Below are 26,835 nucleotides of genomic sequence, written 5' to 3'. Positions count from 1 at the left end.
AGATGCTCTTTATTTTTTTAAATTTTTATTTATTTTTATTATTTTTTATTAATATTTTTTATTATATTATGTTAGTCGCCATACAGTACCCCTAGTTTTTGATGTAAAGTTCCATGATCATTACTTGCATATAACACCCAGTGTACCATGCAATACGTGCCCTCCTTACTACCCATCACCAGTCTATCCCATTCCCCCACCACCCTCCCCTCTGAAGCCCTCAGTTTGTTTCCCAGAATCCATAGCTTCTCATGATTCATTCCGCCTTCTGTTTACTCCCCCCTTTCTTCTTCCCTTTCTTCTCCTACCGATCTTCCTACTTATGTTCCACAAATGAGTGAAACCATATGATAATTGTCTTTCTATGCTTGACTTATTTCACTTAGCATTAAGGAGATGCTCTTTAAATAATAATCAACATTACTATCTCTTTCAATGATCTCAGCTTCTCCATGAGGTAGGTGAGAAGGCATCACCTCATTTTCAGATGCAGAAATGAAGGACGAAGGAGCTAAAGCAACTCGCCCAAGGCCATGGTGCTGACATGGCCTAGTCTGGGTTTAATCCAGACCTGCACCTCAGCTCATCTCATGAAAAAATTGGCGTTGATGACAGCAACCCCTCCTAGGATTTGGTTGTGAGACTCCAATGCCATCATGCAATCAAGTGACAGGCACTTGGAGGGCACTGTTCAAACTGTGCCCTTCCCCGTCACGGTGGCCCACTCTGTCACGCTCACGGGCGCCCTCACGGAGCCACCAGGGATCCCAGCTACCCTGTTCCTGGCAGCCCTCGGGTCAGCTGCTTGTTTGGCTGGAGAGGACAGCTGGGCCAACAGAGGGGCCCATTGTCTCTGTCTTCTGGGGCTCTGTTGTTGGAGCCTAGTCCCAGGGTCCAGCCCCAAGGCACTCCCAGCTGTCGCCTGGGCTTGTCTTGATCCGGGTGGGAGGGACAGGGAGCGAGCACGGATACCCGGCTGTACCCTTAAGATTGGATCTCCAGACCGCCTCTACTGACGAGGAAACTGAGGCTCAGAGAGCCCAAATGACGTGTGGGAAGTTTGTCTCACCTTGGGGTCGCCAAAGATGTGGCGGGGATGTCACGCGTGTGGCCTCAAGTCGGAGAGGTCATGGATTTCACTAAGTCACAGACTGCAGGGCCAGAGCACCTCCATCCCATTTTACTCGTGGAAACGGAGGCCCCAGAGCGGGGACGCTTGCCCAAGGTCACACAGCGCGTCCGCCGCAGAGTCCGCCGGGAAACCGGGCGCCCCTAAGTCCCAGCCCTGGGAGCGAGCAGGAGCGCAGGTCGACTGGGGGCTGGGCACAGGGTGGCCCCTCCCCCGGGGTGGGGCGATTCCGCACGTTCCAAACCTCTGTGGCGCGCCTTGGTGAAAACTCGTGCGGCCCTCCCCCTAGGGGGCGCGGCTTTCCAAGCCAGGCGGGATTCCACTGGGCATTTGTCTGCGGAAGGCGGGACTTCACGCTTGATGGCCGTTGGAGGCGTGGCCTCTTGAGTGCAGCCGCGCTCACTGCGGGACTCCATCCCCCTGTGACGCAGGCGCGGGCGCGGGCGCGGGCGCGGGCGGGGCGGAGTCGAGTCAGCCTGAGCTCCGCCCCCAGCGGAGGCTGCCGAAGCCGGGGGCGTGTCCTGGGCGGGGCCGTGCCCCGCCCCGCCCGGTCGCGGAGCAGTGGCCAGCGCAGGGAGGGCCCGGTCCCGGGATGTGAGTGAGGCAGGGGTGGGGGCGCGGGGTGGGGCGTCAATCCAAGCCCCCGGGGTTCGCAGGGGTCCCCGTGGGCGGGAGCACTAGTGTGCGGGCTACCCGGCGGGCTCGTCAGGTGCGTGCCCAGGTACAGCGGGCCAGGGGCCGCTCAGGCAGAGTGAGCCCAGGCTGGCCCCGCGCCACTTCCCTGCGGTCCTAGGTGCGGGCCACCGGGCTCCGACCTGGGTGAGGGCCGGCGACATGCGCGGGTCTGACGTCTCTCTTATTCCAGGCTGTGCGGAGGCCCCTCGCAGTGGCAGCAGCTGGAGCCGGGTTTCTGGTCCCGGTGCGGCGGCGGCTGCAGGGGTGTAATGGGGTGGGGAAGGGGGTCAGCTGCGCGGCAAGGCTGAGGTGATCTCCATTCCCAGCTGCGGGTTGGGCCACAGCCTGCGTGAACCCCGACCTGCTGTTTCTGGGAACCGTCACCGCCACCCCCGGCTGTCAGGGATAGGGTGCTTTCTGTGCTCAGCTGTTTGGATGCATTATCTCACAACAGCCACATATTTTACAGTTAAGGAAACTGAGGCCTAGGGCCACACAGCTGTTTAGCGTGATTGTTAACAATGTGGAGGTGAGATGCGCCTTGGTGAGCATTGGTGCTGCACAGATCTGCAGTGTGACCTTGGGCATGCCTGGTTCCCTCTCCAAGCCTCTGCGGGATGGTGGTGCCTACCTCCCAGGGCTCTGGTGAGGTTTGGGTCGGATAGTGCAGGGAAAGGGCCAGTGCTCAGTAAGGAGCTGCTCTCATGACTGTTGTTGCTGTTGCTAAGTGGCCCTTTTCCTGCGGCCGAGGAAGCTGGTGGTACTGGGTCAGGGCTGTGTGGTCAGTCCAAGTGGGGCGGCAGGAAGCAGGAGGCTGCTTTCCACACTGAGACTGCCCCTCTCTGTGTGTCTGTCCCTGTGCGCACGGAAGGCCACACACAACTCAGCTGTACCAGCATGTGCCGGAGACACGCTGGCCCATCGTGTATTCACCACGCTACAACATAACCTTCATGGGCCTGGAGAAACTGCATCCCTTTGACGCGGGAAAATGGGGCAAAGTGATCAGCTTCCTGAAAGGTATGGAAGGCCCTACGAGACCCTACATCTGTTTCTTCCACCCCACCTCCCCCACCCCAGCTCCCGTATCATCTCTGACATAAGCAGTGGTCTCCTACCTCCAGGTTCAGCCCTCAGACTGCCTTCCCCCCATGCTGGCAAAGGGGCTTTTGAAAACAGACTTCTGAGCATGATATGTCCCTGTCTCAAAACTTCAGTGCTCCCCATCGCTGTGGGCTTAAGTCCTGTCTCTGTCCATGGAGGCCCGTAGAAGGGGAGCTGATTAAGGATGGACACAGGGAAGCTGAAATTTAGAGGAATCCAATGTCCCCAATAAGCTTTGAGAGTCCAAGAGGTAGAAAGACTTTGCTCCAACCCTACTGATTACAGATCAGAAAGGCTAGGGAACATGCTGTTCAGTGGTTTGGGAAACACAAGGATGGCCGTGTGCCCCATGTCTGATGCCCAAAGTCACACAGCTACTAAGTGGCAGAGTGGGGTCTGGAACTCAGAGCTCTAGGCTCCCACCTTTCACAGCTCATTCCACTGAGTAAGGTGATGCTGAGTGTAGTTTCAATTTTGGCTTGTAATCCAGGGGTCTGGTCTAGCTGGGAAATTCAGGCATCACAGCAGGTTAGTGGGAGAATATTCTCCCTTGCCCCTGCATTTGGGGTTCTTTAATTGACAGTAGTAGGGAATGGTACCTGACATAGGATGAACCTTGTGTATCTTTAAATCACACAATCCTGATCACACCATGGAGAAAGTTTCACTTTGGGGCTAGCCTGTCTTTAATACCAAAGCCCATCTCCCTTTTAACAAATCTAGAGCAAGCCGCAGGTTCGGCATGTTGCAGAAAATAGAATCAAATTACAGATTAATAATGGTTTGTTTCTATCATATATATTTTCTACTTTTGGTTAACTTCTATTTATGGCAACTGATACTGATTTTCCATTTACAATTGTGGCCAGAATGAGGATTCAAAGAAAACTGTGAAGTAGAAAGAGTACAAGTGGGGAGCCAGGATGGTGAGAACCCAGTGAGTGGGGCCAGCCTGCTGCTCCCCTCGCAGTTCTCTTGCCTTCTCGACCATGGTCCTTCATGCTCTGTTCCAGCAGACCTAGCCTGAATCATTCCCCACGTTGCCCTTTCTTGGGATCCTGTGTTATCCAGCAGCTCAACATAGGGTTCCTTGTCTCCCTCATCTCTGAGCTGACAGTCCTCCTGAGTTCTCTCCTTTCTTCTCTGAGGGTGTGGGTGGAAAGGAGGCAGGGGCCACATTGTGAAGGACCTTGGGCGCTGCCAAGAAGAGAGCTGGTCCTTTGCCTGAAGGCAGTGGGGAGCCATGGAATGTTATTAGGGGGAGGGGGAGAGTAGAGAGTGCCTTCTGTATGTGGAGCTATATGTGGGAAATGTATGGAACTAGTGGCTTCTAAGGGTTACACATCAGCACAGTTTCCTTAGATTTTGACCTTGTCCCTTTGATTTCCCTAGAACCCAGAGCATCAGTGGTCCTGTTCTCACTGTGCCCTCGAGCACTTCCTGCTCTTGGCTTCAGTGTGTTCTTTTGCAAAACAGAGCAAATCCTGTCTGGTGGATGCGAGGGCTGATAAAATACTGCCGCGTTTCCCAAAACATCAATTATTTGCAAACCACTCTTGGGACCTTGCCGTTTTCTCCTACCACCTGCTCCGTTATTTACTTCATAATTTTTTTTTAAATCGACTTAGCCTCTGCTTTAAAAAAACTTAAATAAACTTGTTTTAAAAGGAAACATTATATCATCTAAATGGGAAAAGCCAGTTTCACTTGCCATAAATAGAAGGTCATGGTTAAAAAATAAATGCAGGAAAACTGTAATTCACTTTGTCCTGCTTACTGTTGCCTGGCGGTCTGCGAAACTGCTGCTTTTTGGGTTAAAAAAGGGAGATGAGCAAGGGTTTAGGCAGGCCTTAAAAAGAGGCCAAACCACACCGAACCTCCCGTGATGTCACCAGAAGGTGGAGGGAGAATCCAGAAGAGCTTTTCTCACTTTGAGTCAACATGATTGATCCGTGGCCCGCCTGCCTCTGCAAGCTGCCTAGTCACACCTGAGCTCACCTCTTGGCTGTCAGTGGTTTGGGAAACACAAGGATGGCCTTGTGCCCCATGTCTGATGCCCTCGGGCCCTTGGGCCTGGCATTGTCCACCCTGGCCCGAGGCAACCTGTTCTCAGAAGCCAGCAGTTGCCCTAGTCCCCGTCTCGCCCCCCACCCCACCCCACGCGGAGCTGGCAGAGGCTAGCTCTGCAGCCTATTGGAGGAGTGGTCTGGAGCCGGGTCTGTCTTGGGGTCATCAGAGAAGCAGGATGCCCACTTTGTGGTTTCAGAAGAGAAGCTCCTGTCAGATGGCATGCTGGTGGAGGCGCGGGAGGCTTCGGACGAGGACCTGTTGGTGGTGCACACGAGACGCTATCTCAACGAGCTGAAGGTACGGGGACTGGGGCCTGGGGCGCTGCCGACCAGGAGGGGTGGCCAGAGCAGGGGCAGCTCGGCCTTGAGGGGCTCCATTCCTGCCCCTCATGCAGGGGTGGGGCATGAAAGTCTGTGGTCCCCAAGAGAAGGAGAGAGGTGTCATAAAAAGGCAGATACCAGGGATGGGCTAGGCTTTCAAAGAGAAGTTCGAAATTCAGTTTAGTAAGTGGCAGTCCCTGGTTTCTTAAAGTGGCAACTCATTTCAAGATTTTTCAGTCCCATCTGCCGACCAAACCAGGCCTATAGGCTGCCTGCTTGTGACTTCTTTCTAGAAGAGCTCACAAAACTCTCATCAGTGCTTGAGGGTCTGAGGCCCCTATGTGGGGTGCTCCCCTGGAGGGGAAGCTAGGCTGGGGCGGGGGGGGGTTGTATCAGAACTTGGTGCTGCCAGCCCACCCTGGTGGGGGCATGGTCAAGGATGCCACAGGTTCTCTGCCAACAATGTGGGAGTCCAGACCCCTGACCCCCGGCTCATCCTAGACTCAGCGCCATGGCAGATGCCAGAGGTCACCAAGCACCGCCTCCGCCNAAACCTCCCCCCCCCCCCCCCCCCCCCCCCCGCCATAATTGGAAAAGCCTAGGGCCAGAAAGGCTTGGAGCTCCCTGCTCAGGGTCACTCAGGAAGTGCAATAGCTCTTAGGGAGACCCCAGGCTGGGCATTCAGTCAGTCTCCCCAGTTCCTGGTCATGGCTGCCACTCGCCCTCTTCCTGACTCTGGCTGGAGCTGTGAGAACTCTAGTTGGAGTTGTGACAGTGTCAGCTCATGAAAGATTACCAGGAAGAGGTTGAAACCTGGCTCCTGGGAGAGAGAGGTGTGCGAGGCCTTGGCAGAAAGCCCAGTCCTTGGCTGCCCTGGTTTCCCGGGCCCAGACATGCGTGGTCACCATCCACAGCCCAGGGCAGGGCCAGGAAGACATGCCTGCCAGAGTCCAGAGGGTGAGGGTGGGGAGCAGGGACAGATGGCAGTGGGGCAGGGCAGGGAGAGACCAGAACAGAGGGGGGTCAGGGTGGATTGCATGTGAATGATAAGGATAAGGCTGGGGTAGGGAGCATAGGCTGCAGGATCCCACCTGTTTGAGGACCCTTCAGGAGAACCATGCAGGGCTCCCTCTGTGCTTGGCCTTGGGCCCCCAAAAGCCTAAAGGCAGCTTACTGTGTGATAAATCATAATAATAATAAAAGAAAATGTTAACAGCTAGAGACCCAAGTAGAAAATTGAAGTCAAGGGCAGGAGGAGAATTCCGATATGCCAACTGAGAGGATTAACCAAGATGCGATGATTGAGCTCATGTAATTGGCTTGGAGCTTCCTGGCAGCAAGAGCAAAAGGAGAAACACGGTGATTTCCACAGCACCTACTAAGGGGAAGTATTCAGTCATTCGACACATCTGTATCAATGCTGCCTGTGTAGTCGGTACAAAACGAACAATAAGCAAGTCTCCCCGCTCGCGTGGATTTGCATTTTTGTTGCGGAAGACTGAGAATGAAGAAGTAACCGCATAAGAACATTGCACAGAGCACCAAGGCCTATGAAGGAAAGAAAACAGAAGGTAGCTGAGTGAAGGGTGGAGGGGGACTGGGTGGCCTGGGAGGGCCTCACAGAGGTGAGGTTTGAGCTGAGACAAAAAAATGAGGAGTAGGTGACAATTGTGGAGCTTTGAAGGAAGAATGTTCCAGAGCCACATGCCAGGAGGGGGAGGGGCCTTTGGCTCCTAAAGGGGAGAAGGGTGCTCAAGGTAGCATGATGTGGTCAGGGAGGCTAGCAGTGCCAGGCCACACTGGGTCTTGCGAGCCATGGGAGGAGTTCGGTTTTGTATCAGGTACCACGGGAGAGTGATATGGTGTGAGGTGCCCTTGATCACGTGGGACCCATGCCCATTTCAGGCATTTTGGCATTTAGGGGTTGCGGCTCAGGGACATCCCCCTCGCCCCCACTCATCCCCTGCCCTCCCCTCGCCCCCCATCTGCAATGTTCCTTTTCTTTTTTCTCTGCTGTGGGCACCTGCAACAGTGCCCTGGAGAGTTCCTGCAGGTTTCCTCGGCTTTCTGTGTGTGCTGTGGGATGTCACCCTCTCCCCTGTCCTGCCTCAGCCTGCCGGCCACCCGTGTGCCAGGGCTCGTGCCTGGCCCTGTCCTGGGGTGGCCTTCAGTGCTTAATAATTCAGGCATTGAAGGACATGCAGTAGCCTGATGTTTGCCAGGTGACGTCCGTTCAGGGAAAGAAATGTTTATTAAGCACCTACTGTGTGCAAGGCCTAGAGTTGGCCCTATTGAAGGTGGTGGTTGGATTGGGCCAGTGCCAGGTTTTTGCCTTCTGCCAACCCCAGTTGCAGTTTGCCTGGGGTGTGGGGTAGCGTGATGTGTATCTGACATCTTGACCTTGTGCAGTGCTTGGGATACGTTTATCCAGCAAGTATTTTTTTTAAATCCAGTAAGTATTTAATGAACCCTGTGCTGTGTTCCAGGGAAGACAGACTAGAGCAAAAGAGATGGAGTCCCTCTCCTTGGGGAGCTGGCATTTGGGTGGGGGGAGTCAGCCAATAGACATGATAATTAAGTCAATTATAAGGTGCGTTATGAGGCACTCAGTGCTGTGGGCAAAAGTACAGCAGGAAAGGGGGTGGTGGGGATGGCAGTTTGAAATAGGGAGATTAAAGAGGGGCTTGCTGACATGTGATCATGGACTGAGGGCAGCGAGGCAGTGATCTATGTGGATCTGTGGAGGAAGGGCATTCCAAGTAGAAGGATCAGCAAGCACAAAGGCCCTGGGGCAGGAGTATCTCCAGTGTGTTCTGAAACAGTATTTGCCACTGGATTGGAGGAAACGGGAGTGGAGGGGAGACTGGCAAGAGATGGGATCAGAAAATGGTCAAGGGCCAGACCGCACAGGGCCCTCATACCGCTGTGGCTTTGCTCGGAGGGAGGTGGGAGCCAAGGCATGTTTTAAGCAGAGGGAGATGAGATGATCTAGGTTTTAGCAGGGTTGCTTGGCAACTGTAATGAGGTGAGGCTGTCAAGACAAAAGCAGGGAGATCAGTGAGGAAGGAGGTTGCTGCAGAAATCTGGTGAGAGGCTCTCAGACTAGGCTAGAAGCAGAGGCTATGGATTTGGGGGGAGTGGTAGGATTTGTAGTTTGTTATGAAGTTGAACAAAAGAATTTTCTGTTGTTCCCATTGGGTATGAAGCATGCAAGAGAAAGAGAAGTCAAGGACGCTTGAGCCTCAGGAAGTCTGGGCACCTCTTGGGCCTAGTCACTGACCTCACAACACTCGGAGCTCTGCTGGGGAGGGAGACCTTTAGCAGCAGAGCCAGGGTGTGTGGGGGAAGGCAGCGAAGTCTCAGAGAGTCTCTGGGGAAATCCCCCCCCACTCTGATTTTTCTCTTATCTCTTCTTCCCTGAGGGGACTCTTGTCTCCTTTTTTTCTTATTTATGGTAAAATTCAGATAGCATAACCAGTAACCATCTTAAAGTGTAAAATTCAGTGGCATTTACTGCGTTTACAAGGTGGCGCAAACATCACCTCTATTTAGTTCCAACACATTTTCCTCACTCTAGACGGAAACCCTGAACCCGCGAAGCAGTTGCTCCCCATCCCGCCCTCTCCCCTGCCCCTGGTCACCAGCCACCAGCCTGTGTTCTAACTCTATGGACTTGCCTTTTCTGGGTGTCTCCTACGCATGGAACCATACAGCATGTGACCTTTGGCGTGTGACTTCTTTCACCAAGCACAAGCGTGGAGTTTTCAAGAATCATCCATCCTGTGGCACGTACCTGCACTTTATTCCTTATTATGACTGAATAATATTCCAGTGTGTGGATAGAACACATTTTATTTATTCATTCTTCAGTTAATGGGCATTTAAGTTGCTTCCAGCTTTCAGCTTTTGTGCATAGTATCGCTATGAACGTGCGTATAAGAGTATTTGTTTGAGTACCTGGTTTCAGCTATTTTGCTTATATACCTAAGCCTGGAATTGCTGGTCGTAGGGGAATTCCAGTTAATTTTTTGAGGAAAGGCCACAATGATTCCCACAGCAACTGCATGTTACATATCCCTAACAACAGTGTAAAGGTTCCAATTTCTCTACATTCTCACCTACACTTGTTTTCTGGTTTGTTTATGGTTTTGATCATGGATAACTTAGTGGGGGTAACTTGCCTTTCCCTGATGGTTAATGACACTGACCATCTTTCCATCTGCCTATTGGCCATTTTTATATCCTCTTTGAAGAGGTGTCTGCTCAAGTCACTGACCCATGTTAAAAATTTGGGTTGTTTATCTTTTTGTTGTGGAGTTTTAAGAGTTCTTTGTATGTTCTCTATATTGTATGATTTGCGAATAATATCTTCTCCCATTCTATAGATTTTATTTTTGCTCTCTTCATACTGTCCTCGGATGCACAAAATTTTTAAATTTTGCTAAACTTCAGTTTATCTATTTCATCTTTTATTGCTTGTGCTTTTGGTATCACATCTAAGAATCCACCGCCAAATCCAAGGTCCTGAAGGTTAACCCACGTGTTTTCTTTTAAGAGTTTCAGTTTGTGTTTAGGTCTTCGGTCCATTTTGAGTTGATTCTTATATATGGTGTGAGGTAAGGGCTCAACTTCAATCTTTTGCATGTGGCTCTCCAGTTTTCCTAGCACCATGTGTTAAAGACACTCTATTTTCCTCATTGACTAGTCTTGGTACCCTTGTAGAAAATCAACTGGCCATAGATGTATGGATTTATTTCTGGACTCTCTATTCTATTCAGTTGATGCGTATGTCTGTCTTCTGCCACTGCCACATGGTTTTGATGACTGAAGCTTTGTAGTAATTTTTGAAATTGGGAATTGCAAGTCCTCCAACTTTGCTCTTTCTCGAGGTTTTTTTTTTGTTTTTTTTTTTAAGGTCCCTTGAGATTCCCTATGAATTATAGGATCAGCTTCTCCATTTCTGCAAAAAAGGCCATTGGGATTTTGATAGGGATTGTGTTGAATCTGTGGATGAGGTTAGAGAGTATTGCCATCTTTATAATATTAGGTCTTGCAACTCATGAACACAGGATATTTTTTCATTTATTTAGATCTTTAAGTTCTTTCAGCAGTGTTTTATAGTTTCAGTGTACCAGCCTTAACACCTCCTTAAATTTAGTTAAATTTGTTCCCGTGTTTTATTATTTTTGACATTATTGTAAATGGAATTACTTTTTAAAAAAAATATTTATTTATTTGAAAGAGAGAGAGCATGCGCAGGGGGAGGGCCAGAGGGACGGGCAGACTCCCCGCTGAGTGGGGAGCATGATGTGGGGCTCGATCCTAGGAGCCCAGATCCTGACTTGAGCTGAAGTCAGACGTTTAACCACCTGAGCCATCCAGGTACCCCTAAGTAGACTTACTTTTTAAATTTCCTTTTTGAATTATTTATTGCTAAGGTATTGCAATACGGCTGATTTTTGTGTGTTGATCTTGTATCCTGCAACTTTGCCGGATTCACTTCTTCGGTTTAATGGGTGTGCGTGTGGTCTTCTGTAGCTGACGTCATGCCATCCGTGAATATAGTTTTACTCCTTGCTTTCCCACTGGAGGCCTTTTATTTCTTTTTCTTTCCTAATTGCTCTGGCTGGAACTTCCAGAGTGTGGTTGACTAGAAGTGGCAAAAACAGGCATCCCTGTCTTGTTCCTGATCTCAGGCTGAAGGTTTTCCATTTTTTAGTGCTGTGTATGATGTTAGCTGTGGGATTGTGTGTGTGTGCGCGTGTGCGTATGTGTGTGTATGATAAATGCCCTTTACCAGGTTGAGGGAGTTCCTTTCTGTTCCCAGTTTGTTGATTGACTTTTCATGAAAGGGTGTTGGATTGGGGCAAAGGATTCTTCTTCATCTACTGAGATGATCACGTGGATTTTTTCCCCTCTCTCCTTTTGCTCCCACTTTCACTGGTGGAAAGTTCTGACCCAAACCAAGCAGCTGGGGCTCCAAATGGAGTTGCAGCCATCTCTTCCCCGAGAGCAATTCTTGGTTTGGATTTCTGAGGGTAGGGGGTCCACCCGAGGAAATCAGGCAGCTGGAGAATAGAGTCTTGCAGAGCTGAGAGTATGGGGCAGGAGTGTGTCCCAGGGGTGTCGCCAACCTCAGGTATGTTCTGCTATCTGTAGGGTCCCCATAAGGCTGGCTGGGCATGGAGGCCCTGATACCTGGCCAGGCCCTGAGATGGGAAGCTCACAGGCCATGCCTTTTGGTGGGCAATGGGCATTAGGCTGGGGCAAAACTTCCTTGTTCATGTAACTCATTCATTCTTTCAACCATACATTCAGCACTGTGGGGGTCAAGTTCTCTAGAGCAGTGGTTCTGAAACTTGCTTAAGCATTGGAATCCACGGAGGGCTTGTCATAACACGGATCACTGGGCCCACTCCCAGCGTTTCTGATTCAGGAGGTCTGGAGAGGAGCCTGACAGTTTACATTTCTTTTTCAAGATTTTATTTATTATTTGTTTTAGAGAGAGAGATTGTGTGTACGCAAGGGACAGAGGGAGAGAGGGAATCTCAAGCAGACTCCCCGCTGAGCATGGAGTCCAACACGGGGCCCGATCTCATGATCCTGAGATCATAACCCGCGTTGAAATCAAGAGTCAAACACTTAACCAACTGAGCCACCCAGGCGCCCTGCGAATCTACATTTCTTTTAAGTTCTCGGGTGCCGGTGCTGCTGGTCTGGGAACTACACTCGGAGAAGCACCCCGTAGAAGCCGAGCCCTCTGGGGATGAAGGGGCAAGGGATTCCCTGAGGCTAAGAGGGTGGGAGACAGAGGGCAGGGGAAGAAGCTGGGCATTCAGGAGGGTTCAGCAGGAGCGTGGCCTTGCCTGACCCCAGGAGGGGCCCTGCACTTGTGCTGAGTCGGGAGCAGAGGGCCAGAATGTTCTAGTCCCTTATCGGCCAGTCACCCTTATCGGCTCTCCTGGGTGGCACAGGTGAGGTGACCTCCTCGGGGGAGTGTGCAGGTAGGGATCTGGGCGAGGACGGACAGCATGTGCTGCGGGCACCTACTGTGTGCCAGGCGTCGCTCTAGGCGTCGAGAGCGTTGATGCCTGGCTCTGGCATCCCGGAAGAGACAGATAACAGAGACGTACTGTAACCTCAGGTAGAGACACGTGCTGTGAGGAAAGATGAGGCAAAGGTGGGGGTCGGGGGGGGCCCAGGTGGGGGTACTTCAAACGGGGAGGCAAGGACAGGCCCGGTGGATGGGTCTAAGTCCTCGTTTGAGGTCTGGTGGGGAGGGGCTCCTGTTTCGTGGGTGAGGAGGCAGGAGGAAGTAAAGGGCCATGCCCAAATTCACATAGCAGTGGCAGAGCCCCTAGCTGGACCAGTTTGACTCTGAGGAGGACTGCTGAGCCCCGTCCCCGCCCTACTCACATCTAGCCCATCCCTCAGTGCCCTTGCCTGGGGCCAGGCTCTCCCAGGGCCTGAGCTGCTGGCAGATCTGGGCGCTCTCATCTCAGCCTGCTGTGCCACACGACCCAGATAACGTATCTTCCCCTCCTCCCGTAGCCGCCCCCGCCCCCGGCCCCATCCTCCAGCACCCAGCCACCAGCATCCCTCGTCTATTTTTCACCCTGATCGCTGGTGGTTTTTCTAGAGCAGCACCGTCCGATAGAACTTTCTAACATGCCAAAAATGTTCTAGAAGGGCTCTGTCCAGTAGCCACTAGCTACATGTGGCTATTGAGCCCTTGAACTATGGCTGGCGAGACCGAGAAACAAAATTCTAAATTTTTTATTGAAGTATGGTTGATTTTTTTTAATCGAAATAACAGAATTCGAATTCAGTACTTTTTAATTGACTTAAAAGTATGCCCACGTAGTCACATGTGGCTGGTGGCCACTGGATTGGAAGGCACAAGTCTAGATCACCAGGAGGCAGCATCACTGCCTTGCACAGAAACCGCTCCTGGGCCCGGGAGAAGTCGAGCACCATTTCTCACCGCCGGAAGTGGAGACACACTGGCAGACATGCACCTTCCCCCAGGGAAGTGGATCCCCTTGGCCAAATCGCAGACGTGCTTCTGGTGACTTTATGCCTGGCCCATGTAAAATTCACCCGCTGGCCTAAGAGGTTCCCAGTGTGTCCCAGATGACTGCAGCTCTTGGAAGGTCGGTATGGGTTCTGTAAAAAGTCAAGCTGGCCAATGGAGGTTCATGGCCAGAAAGTTTGGGAAACGGGGTGAAGCAAAGTTCAACAGGATTCTTCACTGCACAATGGAGAGCTTTTAGCATGCCGGAGTGTGTGGTGAATTTCCAAGGGGTGGACAACAGAAGCAGTGTTTCCCAGACTCATTTGACGTGGAACCCTTTCCCGATGGGAGTGCTGAGCTGGACAGGTGCTGTGGAATGCAGTTTCAAAAGTGCCCTTCTCATGGTTTTGCATCTCTGGCGGACCCCTCAGGAGGATAAAGTTTTGTTTTCCTTCCATCCTTATTCCCAGCTAGCTTGCTGAGGGAGAGGGAGGGCGAGGCAAGGGCTTGACCCGTTCCCTCAGTGGCTCATTTGTTTTTATGCTGTTTATTCATAGAAAACAGTGGCCCCGTGCCTCCCGCGTGCCAGGCCTGTGCCAGGCAGTGGGATGGGTGTGCTGAGCAGGCAGAGGTGGCCACCTTCCGCTCTCTGGGTCTGCCCCTCACATGCACACATGCGCACACGCACACACATACGTATGTGGAGGGGTCGTGGAGCTTTCCGACCTTCCTGGTCTCAGCTGGAGCCCCCCACCCTATCCCAGGCCCTGCGGTGCTTCCGTGTTATAGCCGGAGGCCTGGGGCTTGAGGAAAGCTGGCTCGGCACCTCTCTTTTCAGACTTTGAGTGGCCTGGGTCCCATGGGCCATGCTCACAGCTTCTTCACTTGAGCGAGGCAGCAGAACCAGCATCCCCGGCCTTCAAGTATCCTCAGCCTTGGTGGCCTGGGAGGAGGTGGCCTGGGCGAGGTGCCCGCACAGCTGGTCAGTGCAGTTCAAGGCAGCCTGGGTGCCCAGCACACCTCGGCCCTGACAAAACGTCTTCCCTGTTAGCCAGGGTGGCTGCAGTGGCCCCTGCAAAGGTTGACATGTGTCCTGTCCTGCCCTGACTTCGAGGGGCACCCTCTGGCTAAAGGGCCTTCCAGGCCCTTCCCAGGCATGTGTCCTTTCTGTCTCACCCCATCCTTGGCCTCTCCTTTTCCCTCTCCTCCCCATCACTGAACGTGCTTGGGCCTCTGCTGCCCTAAATCTCCTCTCCTGGTGGGAGAACCCAGTGGCCATGCTCCCCGTTCTCAACACCTCTCTTTGCTTATTCCTTCCTGAAATTTCTCTGCCTGGCCTCCTGAGTGCCATACCTCTGCCCACCCCCAACCTGTTCCAGGACAGCCCACGATGATCCCAGTGGGCTACACTTCTGGGCCTGGCCCTTCAGGTTGGAGTCTTGGGGTTCCAACCTTGCATCCTTGACCCCTCTGCCTGCCCATCGCCTTGTGCTATCTGCTAACCGTTCCCCTCTCACCTCTCCTGGACCCTCATTATCTCTCGCTTCCTCCCGGGGCTGCTGCTTCTATTCAAGTCCCCCTAATAGGTCCTCCTGCTGCAGCCAGAATGGCTTGGTAAGGCACCATCTGATGGCTCCCCGCTGCTCTGACGAGGCTGTCTGAGAATGTTCTCTGGCAGCCCAGGCCCTATGCGACAGGCACAGCTCTGTCCCTGCCGCACCCAACTTCTCGGGAGACTGGACTTCCCTTCCGTCTGCCAAGCAGTTGTCTTTTCACCTTTACCCCAACGTCTGAGCAACTCCTGTTCACCTTCAGTCTCGGCTTCAAGGTCACTGCCTCCAGAAAGCCTCTCTGCTCCCACTGGGACACAGACTGTGTTCTCCTTTGTCGCAAATAAGCACTTCCTCGCTCGGCCTTGCGTGCTGTCAGGACAAGACCAGCCCTGCCCTGGAGTCTGCTGCCTAGCAGGCCCTAGTAAATATTGACAGAGTGCCCTGGGCCGCTCCGAGGCTCTGCCTGGGGTCAGTGCAGAGAGCAGGGAGCATGGATCCCGGGACATTCGCAGCCAGGCAGGGGATGGTTCAGGATTGGGTGCATGGACGTTTGCCCAGGGGCCGGGGGAGGGCCATAGGGACGGCCGTGTCCTGATCTTGGTGCAAATGTCTTTTGGGTACCCTAGACCCTTCTGCCTCAGTAGCTGGGATGAGGGCCTGATACCCCTTTTGAAGGGAGGTCTGATTCCCAGTGCATGAAGAGGTCATGCTGGGCCAGGGGAGCAGGAGACCTGGGCTTCCTGTCCTGGCTCTGCCAGTGACTCACTGTGGGACCTTGGAAAGAAAGATCTTTCCAGGGCAGGGCCTCAGTGTCCCCCCCTTTGTGCAGCAGGTGGGCTGGGCCTGTGCTGAGTCTGCAGCCCATCACTGGGAGTCCTCTGCAGCCCTTGTTCTGGGCACAAGAGGGCAGCCAAGGGCTTTGGAGCCCTGAGGAATGTGGGCCAACAGCCTTAAGGGAGCTGCTCCCTACTGGGGGGCGGGGGGGGGACCCTCTCATTCTGACCAAAGGAACTGCACTAGGCTGGAAGTTCACCCAGCGCACCTTGAAACTGGCACTACAAGGAATCTGATTTCCCCACTGCTGCCTCAGGGCGCTGGGCACAGCAGTGGGAGGCCAATGGCCTGCGTCTCTTTCCACAGTGGTCCTTTGCTGTTGCGACCATCACAGAGATCCCCCCTGTCATCTTCCTCCCCAACTTCCTTGTGCAGAGGAAGGTGCTGAAGCCTCTTCGGACCCAGACAGGAGGAACCATCATGGTACGTGGGGAGGCAGGCAGAAGGAACGGCTGGGCTCGGGACCCCCACGCCTCTGGGCTTTTGCCCACCCTGGGCTCTCCATCTGGAATACACTCCTCCCACTTTGTAGTTGAACAAAATCCTGAATTTCTCAAGGCACAGCAACAATGACTCTTTCTCCCAAAGCCTTTCCCACGTGCTGCCAGGACATTGAATTCCTTGTTCCTTCCCCCATGGACCTCCTATTAGAGTTGCCATATTTGCTGGCATATAAGATATATCCCCATTCCCCAGAGAGTATATCCGCAAACTCTGGCTCCAATATACTCAATTCAAGATGGAAAACCAAACCTCCATGACTTCGGTGATGGATGATGCTCCCCTCACCCTGCATCATGGGTGTGGCAGGAAAGAACACTTGCGGCAAAATTAGGTTTCGTATCCCACATGTAGTTGTCTTTAAAATTAGTCACAGGCTGCCGAGTTAATTGGAGGTCGAGGAACGTGGCAGTTTTAAATGTAGGATCAAGACCTATTGATCCCGATCGTTTTCTTTTTAGCTGTGCAAATTTGTACATTTTTGTTGTTGTTTATTGGAGTATTACTGCCTACCCCCAAACGATGATTTCCTATAGGATTTTGGTATTCAGTCTGCCATATTTCCACAGACAAAAAATGGTCTGTTTTCCCTTTGAAAGCCCCATTAAGATCATTGTCAGCTCGTGTGTGATTGTAACTACTTAACTTTGATTTCTTCCAGTTTCTTTGCAAAATTGCAAAGGGGCTCATGCACGGCACATCTCATATGCCAGCCAATCTGGTACTTGCTTCCAAGACTGAGTCTGAGTCTGCTGGAGGATGAGTACCTCCTGGACCCTACCTCACGGGTCAGCCCTACGTCAGAGCTGGCTGGACACAGTGTTTATGGAATGAGCGAGTGAAGCTGTGAATGAATGAGTGAGGGAGGGAATCAGTTGTCTGTGTCTCTCACCGTGTGCTTGTCTCCAAAGGCAGGGAAGCTGGCCATGGAGCGAGGCTGGGCCATCAATGTGGGTGAGTGCCCCGGGCCGGCCTGGCCTGCTGGGTCCTGGGGGCTGGGAGGGCCAGGAGGAGCCTGAAGGCAGCCGCTGTGAGCTGAGCGGCTCTGGTGCCTTATTAAGTGGGACGGGAGAGGGTATGCAGCCATCTGGTGTCTGGGAGGAACCAACCACTGCCTCCACCTGATGTGGGATCCTTATCTGAAAGAGTTCCCCAGATGGGTCCCCAGCTCTGCCTTTGCATGCTTCCAGGGACAAGGAGCTCACCCCCTCTGCAAAAGCCTTCACCATCCCCTGGGCAGCCCCAAGTGGGGCTGAAACCTGCAGCATTTCAGTGTCTTTCCTGTAAAACTCCATCAACCTCCTGGGGCCCAGCACAGTCTGCGGGGGCTTGGTCATGTGATGGGCAGACAGGCCCAGCGTCAGTATACGTCCTTCTCAGGGGCCTGAGCGCCAGCACTCTGCAGTCCCCTGGACTCTTCTGAGAGATTGGCTCATGGGAGGGCTGCACACATCTTCCTTGTCCCGTCCTCATCTGTCCCTCGTGGAGACGCAGCAATTCACAGTTAGCAAACCTCTTTACTGTCTGGCCTCTCATCTGAGCTGGGCATTGTTGTTGTCGGTCCTATTATATTGAGAAGAAATAGGTGTGGAGACAGGCCTGGTGGGTTGCTCAGAGTCCCAGAGCAGAGAACCCCTACCTTTGGCTGCGAGCGCCGCAAGACCAGGGGCTGGGGCTCTTCTGTCTTGGTATCACCAGATAGCCAGCATTAGGTCTGGCATAACCGGGTTGTTATGCTGCTAAACAGAGGAGTGAAAGAGACATGCCCTTTCTACGTGTGTGCCTACAGCACGGTCCTCACGAAGACCCAGGGGGCCCTGCCTGCATGGAAGATGTTATGACCCGGTAGACATTAAGAGTCCAGGTCTTGATCCAGCCTGGGTTTGAATCTTGGTTCTGCTTTTAGTGAGCTGTGGGATCTGAGGCAAGGTGCTGATTTTCTGTGTGCCTCAGTTCCTTCATCTGTCAGATGGAGGTGATGATAACAGTGCCTGCACTTGGGGCTGTAGGGAAGTTTCAGTGAGCTCTGAGTTAGGACCTATTATCTCATTGTTAAGAACCAATGACAGCCTCTTGGCGTAAGAGGAGGCAAGTCCTTTGTAGCCATGGGCCCCGGCCTTAAACTGCTGGGTGGGGCGGTTGTTGGGCTCAGTTTCAGAGGCCCCTGAAACTCGGGTTCTTGTAGGGGTCGCAGGGCTTACAGAGTGGGGGAGAGGTGGGAGCCGGACCCTGGTGTCCAGGGCCTCCCCATTGCCTTGGGTGGCCATGACCAGCAGAAGGTGCTCTTCCTGACCAGCCCTTTCTACCACCTGCAGAAAGTGGGTGGTCCCAGAATAAACGGGGGCCCCAGGGCCCCTACCACCCCTTCCTGGCATGGGAAGTCACGTGGAGGCAGGCCTGGCCCTACAGAGGCGAGGAACAACTTCTTGCCTTGGGAAAGATGAGCTCCTGGCCCCTGGGGGGGTTGTGATGGGCATTGGAGGCTGACTTGTTGGGACAGCCTGAGAGGTTTCTTGCTCTGGACAGGGATGGCTGTGATGGCAAAGCTGTCTCCTGACTTGGGGATAGCGACTTGCTCAGGTGCTCGGTTCACTTTGCCAAACCGGAGTTCCAAGAGCCCATCCCTGGGAGCTAAGCAGGCACGGGGTGCGGGCAGGATGTAGCGGGGGGGTGGTGCCTGGCCCTGACTGCACCGTGTCTGCCCTCCCCACAGGTGGCGGCTTCCACCACTGCTCCAGTGACCGGGGCGGGGGCTTCTGCGCCTACGCGGACATCACACTGGCCATCAAGGTGCGCCCGAGAGCAGATGGGGACTGGCCTCCAGGAGCCCTCCCTGGAATCCCCCCGCCGCCCCCAATTTGGTGTTCTCCTCCACAGTAGAGAAGGGAACTGGGTCCCAGGAGGGGAGGAAGCTGGCAGGTCACCCAGCCAGGCTGGGACTCCCACCCAGATCTGACACTTGTGCAGCCTTCAACAATGGCGGGGACTGGAGAGGAGCGGCCCATTTGTGAGCAGAACAGGGAGCGCGTGGCTCCGCCGGAGTGAGGAGGAGCTGGACGTAATGACGGGCATGGCTGGTTCCGGCAGGCTCAGCCCTGCACCAGCCTCCGTTTGCCCTCCTCACCTCATTTGCTCCTCCCCGGTACAGATGAGGCGACCCTGGCCCAGAGAGGCGAGGGGCAGGGCAGGCCAGCCCTGTCGGGTTGCAGAGCGCCCTTTAACCACCCTGTGCCTGGCTCGGTTCTGGGCGTCAGGAATGGGCTGGCGTGGTCCCTGTTCTCACAGGGCACACAGACTAAATGGGGAGGTGGGGGGCAAGCAGGTCAGCAGACCCCGGCCATTCAGAGAAGGGGACACACAGGAGACCTTCTGAGAGGGTGGGAGGGGAAGGAAGGCTTCCCGGAGAAGGAGGCGTGAGAACTTGGCCTTGTGGGATAGGGCAGAGAACACAGGGTGACGTTCCAGGCACAGCCTTAGGGGGAGCCCCCCCCCAACCCCTATCTATTTCGTTAGGAATCCTGGGCTGTCTCTGAGGGCCAGCCTGACTACCCTCCTCCTGACCTCCAGCCCTGCAGGGCACAGCGCATGCTTCCTCCTCCAGGGAGCCTTCCCTGACCATGCACACATGCTTCTCTCGAGCTGCACGTGCTGCTCCTGGGTGTGTGACTTCTTTGCCCGCTCGCCTGATTGCCCACAAGTGTGTCCAACCTCCTACCTGACCCCTCACCAACTAGGAATCCCCAAGGGGCTATGTCCTCTGGCCTGTCTGGGTCCTCACTACCCCTTCTCCTCCCCTGGCAGTTTCTGTTTGAGCGAGTAGAAGGCATCTCCAGAGCCACGATCGTTGATCTCGATGCCCATCAGGTAAGTACCCTGTGGGGGCTGCAGTCTCATGGCTCTGCCCTCCAGGCCCCCATCAGCTCTGTCACACAGCCCCCCGCTGGGCCTCTGCCACCCCCACCCTGATCTGCCTCTCTCCTCGCTGCCCATCTTCTGAGCCTCAGGCTGGAAGCTGAGGGTCTGTCTTTGTCCCTCTGCCCCGCGCAGTCCAGCCTGGGCACTGGGTCCTCCTCGTTGCCCCTGTCAAACCCAAGGGTCCTTCCTCCCTTCTGACTGCCCAGCACACCAGGCTGAAGGCTCTTCCTAAAGCCCAGTCTGGCCATACCACTCTCGTGTTCTAAAGCCTGCTGTGGCTTCCCAGGGCTCCTAGTCAGTTTGGGGTGCCACCCCCTGCAGAGAGCTGAGGACTGCTGTGGCCCTGCCCTGCAGACAAATGCTCGCATGCAGGATTTCAGGGTTGCTGGGGCCCGAGGCCACTGTTCAAGAGCTTACTGCCTGGGGGTGAAGCAATGCAGGACAGGGTGTCCTCCTCGGGTCTCCAAATACAGGGCCGGCTCCTCTGGTCAGACAGGGCAGGACGTGAAGTGGGCTCTTGAGGACACCTCACCACCCCTGCTGTTGTGCCTCTGTGCTGGCAGGTGCCCCGCTGGGGGGTCCTGGGACACCGAGCTCCGGAACCAAGTCACAGTGCCTTATCCTGCACGGCCCTTTCCAGTTTACCTTTCACATCCCTGACCCCAGCTGATCCTGCCGCAGACCAGACAGGGGGGTGGGGCTAGAATTCCTTCCTCGGTCCCTGGAGAAGAAACTCAGAGGGTGGGGCTCTCTCAAGGTCACACTGGAAGACCATGGATGGGGCTGGGGTTTGAGGTTGAATTGAGGTTGGCCCACTTAACAGCCTCTGTCTCCAAGGGCCAGCTGAGCCGCGTATGCACGTGGGCCATTTCCTGGAGGGCATGTGGGGGGATCTTGGGCTTGCTGAGGGCACCTGCATGCTAGCAGCTTTCATACCCTCCCCACAGGGCAACGGGCATGAACGGGACTTCATGGGTGACAAGCGTGTGTACATCATGGATGTCTACAACCGCCACATCTACCCCGGGGACCGCTTTGCCAAGCGTAAGCTGCCCCCTCTCCCTCAGCCTTAAGTGCACTCGTGCTTGGATGGAGCTCTCTCTCCTGAGTGTCCCCTACATGCTGGGCTCTGCAGAAGTCACTTCATTTATCCTCAGCATCCCTGGGAGGTGGGGATTGTTCCCATTTCACAGACTTGCAAACTGAGACTTAACTCACTTGACCCATCCAAGATCACATAAACCTGTCCAATAAACAACACATGTGGGTCCTTATATTAGGGTAATCACCAGAAGAAGAAAAATAGAACCCCTCCTACATGTGCATTTGTCTGAAAATAGGGAACGACAAAAAAGAAATGAGAGGAAAAATAGGATAAATAGGAAAGACAAAACAAGATGGCATAAACCAGATCAAATAGAACGGTTGTTAAAATAAATGCAAGTGGGTTAAACTTACCAATCAAAAGGCAGAGATTCCCAGATGAACTTTGAAAACACAGAACTCTGGCCACTTGGCAAATAGGGGACATTTATGCAGGAAGGGGACGTGTATGCCAGTGGATCTGCTGAGGGTAATTCAGTCCCAGGTGTGGCCCAGGGGCCAAGTTTCTGAACTGAGTCTCGAAGGTGCTGGATTTGGGCCTGAGGGCACAGCAGGGTGTGCCCATTTCTGGCAGCTGCTCAAGGAGGCAGTGAGATCAGGTGTCACCCACATGGGTCTCTAACTCCCTAGGGCAGCATGTCCTAGCTGCAGTCCCTTCCTCCCCTGGCCTCCCGGTGCAGTTCTTGGCGCTCTTTAGTTTCATTTTGGGTGGAATGAGGTGGAGCGGTGCTGGGGTCGGACTGTTTCCAATCCTGCCTGGGGCACAGATGGGGACCCAGGCCACCTCGACCCTCCTGAGCCTGTTTCCCTTCCTTGCACCTCGGGACTCTTCCTGTCTCCCCCTCAGAGGCCATCAGGCGGAAGGTGGAGCTGGAGTGGGGCACGGAGGATGATGAGTACCTGGACAAAGTGGAGCGGAACCTCCAGAAAGCCCTCCAGGAGCACCTGCCCGATGTCCTGGTGTACAACGCGGGCACCGACATCCTGGAGGGGGACCGCCTTGGGGGGCTGTCCATCAGCCCACAGGTGCGTCTGGATGCTGGGTGAGGGGTGCAGGATCCTCCTGGGGACCCAAGGCAGCAGGCAAGGTGGGCGGCAGGGTGCTGCTCCTGGTGTGGGGCGGGGCCGGGCAGGACTTCCCGAAGCCGCAGGACCCAGGCCCTCCCCCGTCCCTCCACAGGGCATCGTGAAGCGGGATGAACTGGTGTTCCGGGTGGTCCGGGGCCGCCAGGTGCCCATCCTCATGGTGACCTCGGGTGGGTACCAGAAGCGCACGGCCCGCATCATTGCCGACTCCATCCTTAATCTGTACAGCCTCGGGCTCATCGGCTCCGAGTCCCCCAGAGTCTCGGCCCAGAACTCAGACACACCTCTGCTGCCCCCGGAGGTGCCCTGACCACGCCGCAGCCCTTCTGCTCTTCTGCGCGGCCCCCTGCCTGCCTCAGCCCCACCCGCCCCTCCGTGCTTCTCCTTTTCTAACCACGGGGGTGCTGGGGGCAGCTGCCAGGAGGCGCCGCGGGGCAGGGGCCGGCCTTGGGGGCAGCCCCTCCACTCTCCCCATTGGGTGTCAGAGGGTCTCGAGGCCCCTCTGTGGGTGGGGGCGGAAGGCAGGGCCTGAGTCCCAGAAGACCTCACATGGGGTCACGGGTCTGACCAGGGCCCTGCAGAGGCAGGCAGTTTCGCAAGGAGGGAGAATGGCAGATAAGGCTTTTGGGGCACGAGTCGTGGGATTTGTCCCACCCTCTCCTCTTCACGTCAGGGAGGGTACGAGGAACCATGGGCACCCGTGTGGGCAGGGCTGAGAGCTGGGTGCTACAGGTAGGCCTTTGGGGGGTGGGCTCTGGATTCCCAGGGCTCCCAGACGTGAGGGGTGGCAGGGAAGGGGGTGCGAGTGGGTTTTCCCATCTGGTATTCCCCTTCAATAAAGCAAGGGCTGGGCCTGCTTTCCCGGGGCTCCTCAGTGGTGATAAGGAGAGGGGAGGGCCTGAGGAGCCCCAAATCATGCTTCAGCCACGTTCTTGCCTGTTTAGGGAAAGTAGCAGGTTTGGGGGAAGAACACTTGGCTCAATGATGGGCCTCAGCACTGGAGGCTTGAGGGGGCTGCCAACTCCAGTGGGGAGGAGACAGAAGAAGGTGGGGCCCAGAAGGGGACCTTGGGGATGGGGGCAGGTGGCCAAGCTGGGACCTGAGGCTCCAAGGAAGGACCAAGGTGCTGGTGGCCAGGCTGGAGTTCCTGGAGGGAGGGCAGAGGTCTCCAACCTGGCCTGTAGGTTGTATGGGTAGGAGCTAGGGCAGGGCCTTGAGTTGGCGGGGGTGGGAGGGGGCGGCTATAGCCTCCACTGGCCTCACCCAAAGTGCCCAGGCCCTGATTGCGCTTGGAGTCCAAGGTTCCAAGTGGGCCCTGACCTCTGGTCTTTGAAATGCCCCAGACCCTGACCTTGTCCTTAGCTCTAATCTGAAAGGGACGGTCAGGGCCTCCCAGGAGGCTGGGTGGGGGGAGTACCCACACCCCTCATTACCTGGGTGTGTTCTTAGACAGTGATTACAGGTGGGGGGTGGGGAGGGAAAGTGGGCCAGCCGAGGCATCCCCGCCCGATCGACCCCAGCTGGGGCACTCATGTTCATTACCGTCTGGGGGTACTCTAGCATTCTCCCACATACTCCCTTGGTGCTCCCTCTGCTGGGGGATGGGAGGAAGGGTTTCAAAATCATGAACTATCAAAAAGACTGACCTCCTGGACTAGACCTCGAGGCACTAACCACGCACTTGGACTCCCTCACCCGCCCGCCGCCCTTGCCGATGGTTTCTCTGCACCTGACTGAAGGTACCTAACATCCCCTCATTTGCACCTGGGGCCTGCGACATCCGGGGGCAGGCAGTGGGCTCGCTTCATTACTGTTGAGCTTCTGTTTGTAGGGACCATAAAGGCTCTTCTCGATGGGACTGGCTGCTGTGTGTGCTTGAGATGGAGAATCCTTGCCTCCTAAGGATTGAAGGGAGTAAAGATTTAAAATTCACATAGCACGAGGCCTGACCTCGATAGCTGCCCCAAATGCTAGTATTTTATACCGTTCTCAGAGTCCAAATGAAGTAGGTCCTTGTTCCCATTTTACAGATGAGGCAACTGAGACTCAAGGTATTTGCCTCAGGCCACCCGTGTGGTAGAGCCAGGTCTCAACCCAGCTCTGCCAGATACCCAAGTATGTGTTCCCAGATGCCTCACATTTGGCAGGAGTGAAGGAATGAGGTGGGGGTTGTTGCTCTCCAGACAAAGGAGGGTCCAGGGTCTGGAATGTGTGGAGGGGGGAGGCAGGCAGGGCTGGACTATGATGGCGGCTCTGCACAGGGTGGGAGGCAGCTGGGGGGCCCTGGTAGGGCAGCAGGTGGGGTGGGGGGTGTCTTCCAGCCCTGGGTTGTGGTTGGAGCATGTGGATGGAGCGTGGGGATGGGTTGGGCTGAGGCAGAGGGGTCCAGGCAGGTGGAGAGCAGAGCCTGTCCTCAGCCTGGTAGTGACCAGTGCGTCCCCAGTGCTGGTGGCACAGCTGGGCTGGGAAGCAGGGTGGCCCCCATGTGTTCATGCCAGGGACAAGGATGGCAGGTAAAGATATTGGGGGGTGGTGGGCAGGGGTCCAGGTCAGCCCTGTGCTGGGCGTGAGGAGGGTGATGAAGGCCGACAAGGGCCAGACCCTGTTCCAGGCTCTCGGCAGGGATGAACGTCACAGCCGTCTGAGCTAAGAACTATTTTTATCTCTGTTCTACAGATGTAGACATGAGGCATACAGAGGGTTGGCTCGTTGCTTGATACCCACAGCTAGTGAGTAGAGGAACAGGATTTGAACCAAGGCCCCAGAATCATAAGCTGTTTCCTCATCTGTAGGATGGGGCCTTTGCAGGTCCTTACCTAAAGGTGGTTCCAGGAATAAATGCCATAATACATGGAATGCATTTAGGGTGCCATGTGGCATTTTCTTAGCACCCAGTGAATGTCAGTCATGATGATGACGATTGCCCTATAGGTCGGGTTAAGAATCGAGGATAGTTGAGGTGAAGCGTCCAGGATCTGTCCTGAAGATCTGTGTGGTTTGCTGTTTGCACATGGTACCCCAAGTTACAAACACCCAAGGAACATGCCGACCCCGTGAGGTGCTGAGGGTCTGGCACGGCAGCCTTGCTGACCAGGGGGGTGGGGTGGGTTCTGCAGCCCAGGGCGGAAGTGGGGACAGGCTGGGGACAGACACATGCTACGAGGAGCAGGCGAGCTTGGGAAAGCACTGTCCAGTGGGAGCCCACTGTGAACAGCCCTGATGCCTGGCAGGTGGGAGATTTCTGTGAAAGACCCCGTCCAGAGCCTCCGGAGAGCTGGAGCACGACATCGGACTTGGGAGGCAGAGCAGCCCTTCCCACCAGCACACGGGGCCGTGGGCAGACCTTGGAGCCCGAGCCCACTACGTGGGAGCTCTGCTCTTCCTGGGCCTGAATGTGGGGCCTTGGGCCGGGGACTTAGCCTCTCTGAGCCTCCCTCCTCAGCCACCCTGGTGAGTCACGGTCCTGAGCCCACAGGGCTGGAGCAGGTGTGTATGGGGGGTGACACTGGTGGCAGCTCAGAGCCTCAGAGCCACCCTCCACGCTCCTCCCCGTAGACCCTAGTGCCATGCCTGGCTGGTGGGCCAGCTGAGGCCTGCGGAGAAGAGGTTTCATCTGCCTGAGTTACAGCTCTGTTCTGCAGTAGGGCCGGCTGGGGGGCACTCAGACAGGCATTGGAAACAGCAGTGCCCAGCTGCAACTAAGCCACCCATGGGGATGCCCGAGGCTAGGCTAACAGAGCCCTTGTGGGGGGCAAAGGCAGAAACGAATGTAGCAGCTCGCTGTCTTGGGCATAAACAGAGGTGGGTGCTGGCCCAGGGCCCTTCCAGACTAGCAGAACTGCCGGGCACATCCGAAGGAGACTTTAAGGTCCCTCCCCGGCTCCTCAGCCAAATGCTTGGGGTTTAGGGCCAGGACCTCGTCCAGGGAAGCCCACTCTTGAGTCGGTTTTATTTCACTCAGCCAACACTGGCAGGGGACACCCTGCTCTGGGTCCAGGGCCAACGCGGGGAGGCTCAGCGCCCTACCCTGGGAGTGATTCTGTGCCGGGATTATTTTTGAGGCCGCAGGGTACAGCCGTTAATGCGTGCGCTCCCATCCCTCACCAGCCTGGCTTTGAGTCTCACGTCTTCCCCTAGCTAGCCGGGCGACTTGTCCTCTCTGTGCCTCAGCTTATGTATCTGCAAAATGGGGGTGATAGTACCTACCTCATAGGCTTGTCATGAGGACCGAACAAGTTTGTAANTATATTGTCTTAGAATAATTCTGATTTGGCTAAATATATGTACAGAAGAGTATAAATCTTCTTGGTATTCACCTTCTGGCCTGCTTTATGTAACAGTTGTGCTTTTAGTATAGGAGTACTCCAGGCTAAGTAACAAGTTCATTGAGACTCTATCTATATGCCTCAGTCCAGAATTAATTGTTGTCAGCTGATATGGTACCATATTGAATTCTAATTCTGGAGCTTGTGTTCAGAAGCTATAGTTTGAATGCAAGAATGAATGTTTTTTTTTTTACCAGCAAAAAAA

The 26,835-nt window shown here is 54.7% G+C and overlaps 1 protein-coding gene across 2 annotated transcripts; it reads left to right on the top strand.

The window, feature by feature from the left end:
- Positions 1-1,642: 1,642 nt before the first annotated feature.
- Positions 1,643-26,496, top strand: HDAC11 (histone deacetylase 11). Of its 2 annotated transcripts, none has more exons than XM_034658845.1 (10): positions 1,643-1,723; positions 2,676-2,824; positions 5,175-5,275; positions 16,006-16,122; positions 17,112-17,154; positions 18,914-18,990; positions 20,002-20,064; positions 21,063-21,159; positions 22,067-22,245; positions 22,400-26,496. In XM_034658845.1, coding segments are annotated over exons 1-10 (1,044 nt in total). In that variant the 5' UTR covers positions 1,643-1,721; the 3' UTR covers positions 22,616-26,496. The 2 variants fall into 2 exon arrangements, with proteins under 2 accessions (XP_034514736.1, XP_011225127.1); XM_011226825.3 differs by lacking the exon at positions 1,643-1,723 and adding an exon at positions 1,768-1,948.
- Positions 26,497-26,835: the final 339 nt, after the last annotated feature.

Source organism: Ailuropoda melanoleuca, chromosome 4 (genome assembly GCF_002007445.2).
Source record: "Ailuropoda melanoleuca isolate Jingjing chromosome 4, ASM200744v2, whole genome shotgun sequence".
In the NCBI taxonomy this organism is placed as follows: Eukaryota; Metazoa; Chordata; class Mammalia; order Carnivora; family Ursidae; genus Ailuropoda; species Ailuropoda melanoleuca.
The sequence above is the reverse complement of the archived record's forward strand: the minus strand, read 5'-3'. Positions and strand labels throughout refer to the sequence as shown.

Bases quoted from the DNA above. Each gene is read 5' to 3' on its own strand.
- HDAC11 (XM_034658845.1), top strand. The intron at 2,825-5,174 runs GTATGGAAGGCC...TTGTGGTTTCAG, and splicing joins AGTGATCAGCTTCCTGAAAG to AAGAGAAGCTCCTGTCAGAT. The intron at 16,123-17,111 runs GTACGTGGGGAG...TTGTCTCCAAAG, and splicing joins AGACAGGAGGAACCATCATG to GCAGGGAAGCTGGCCATGGA.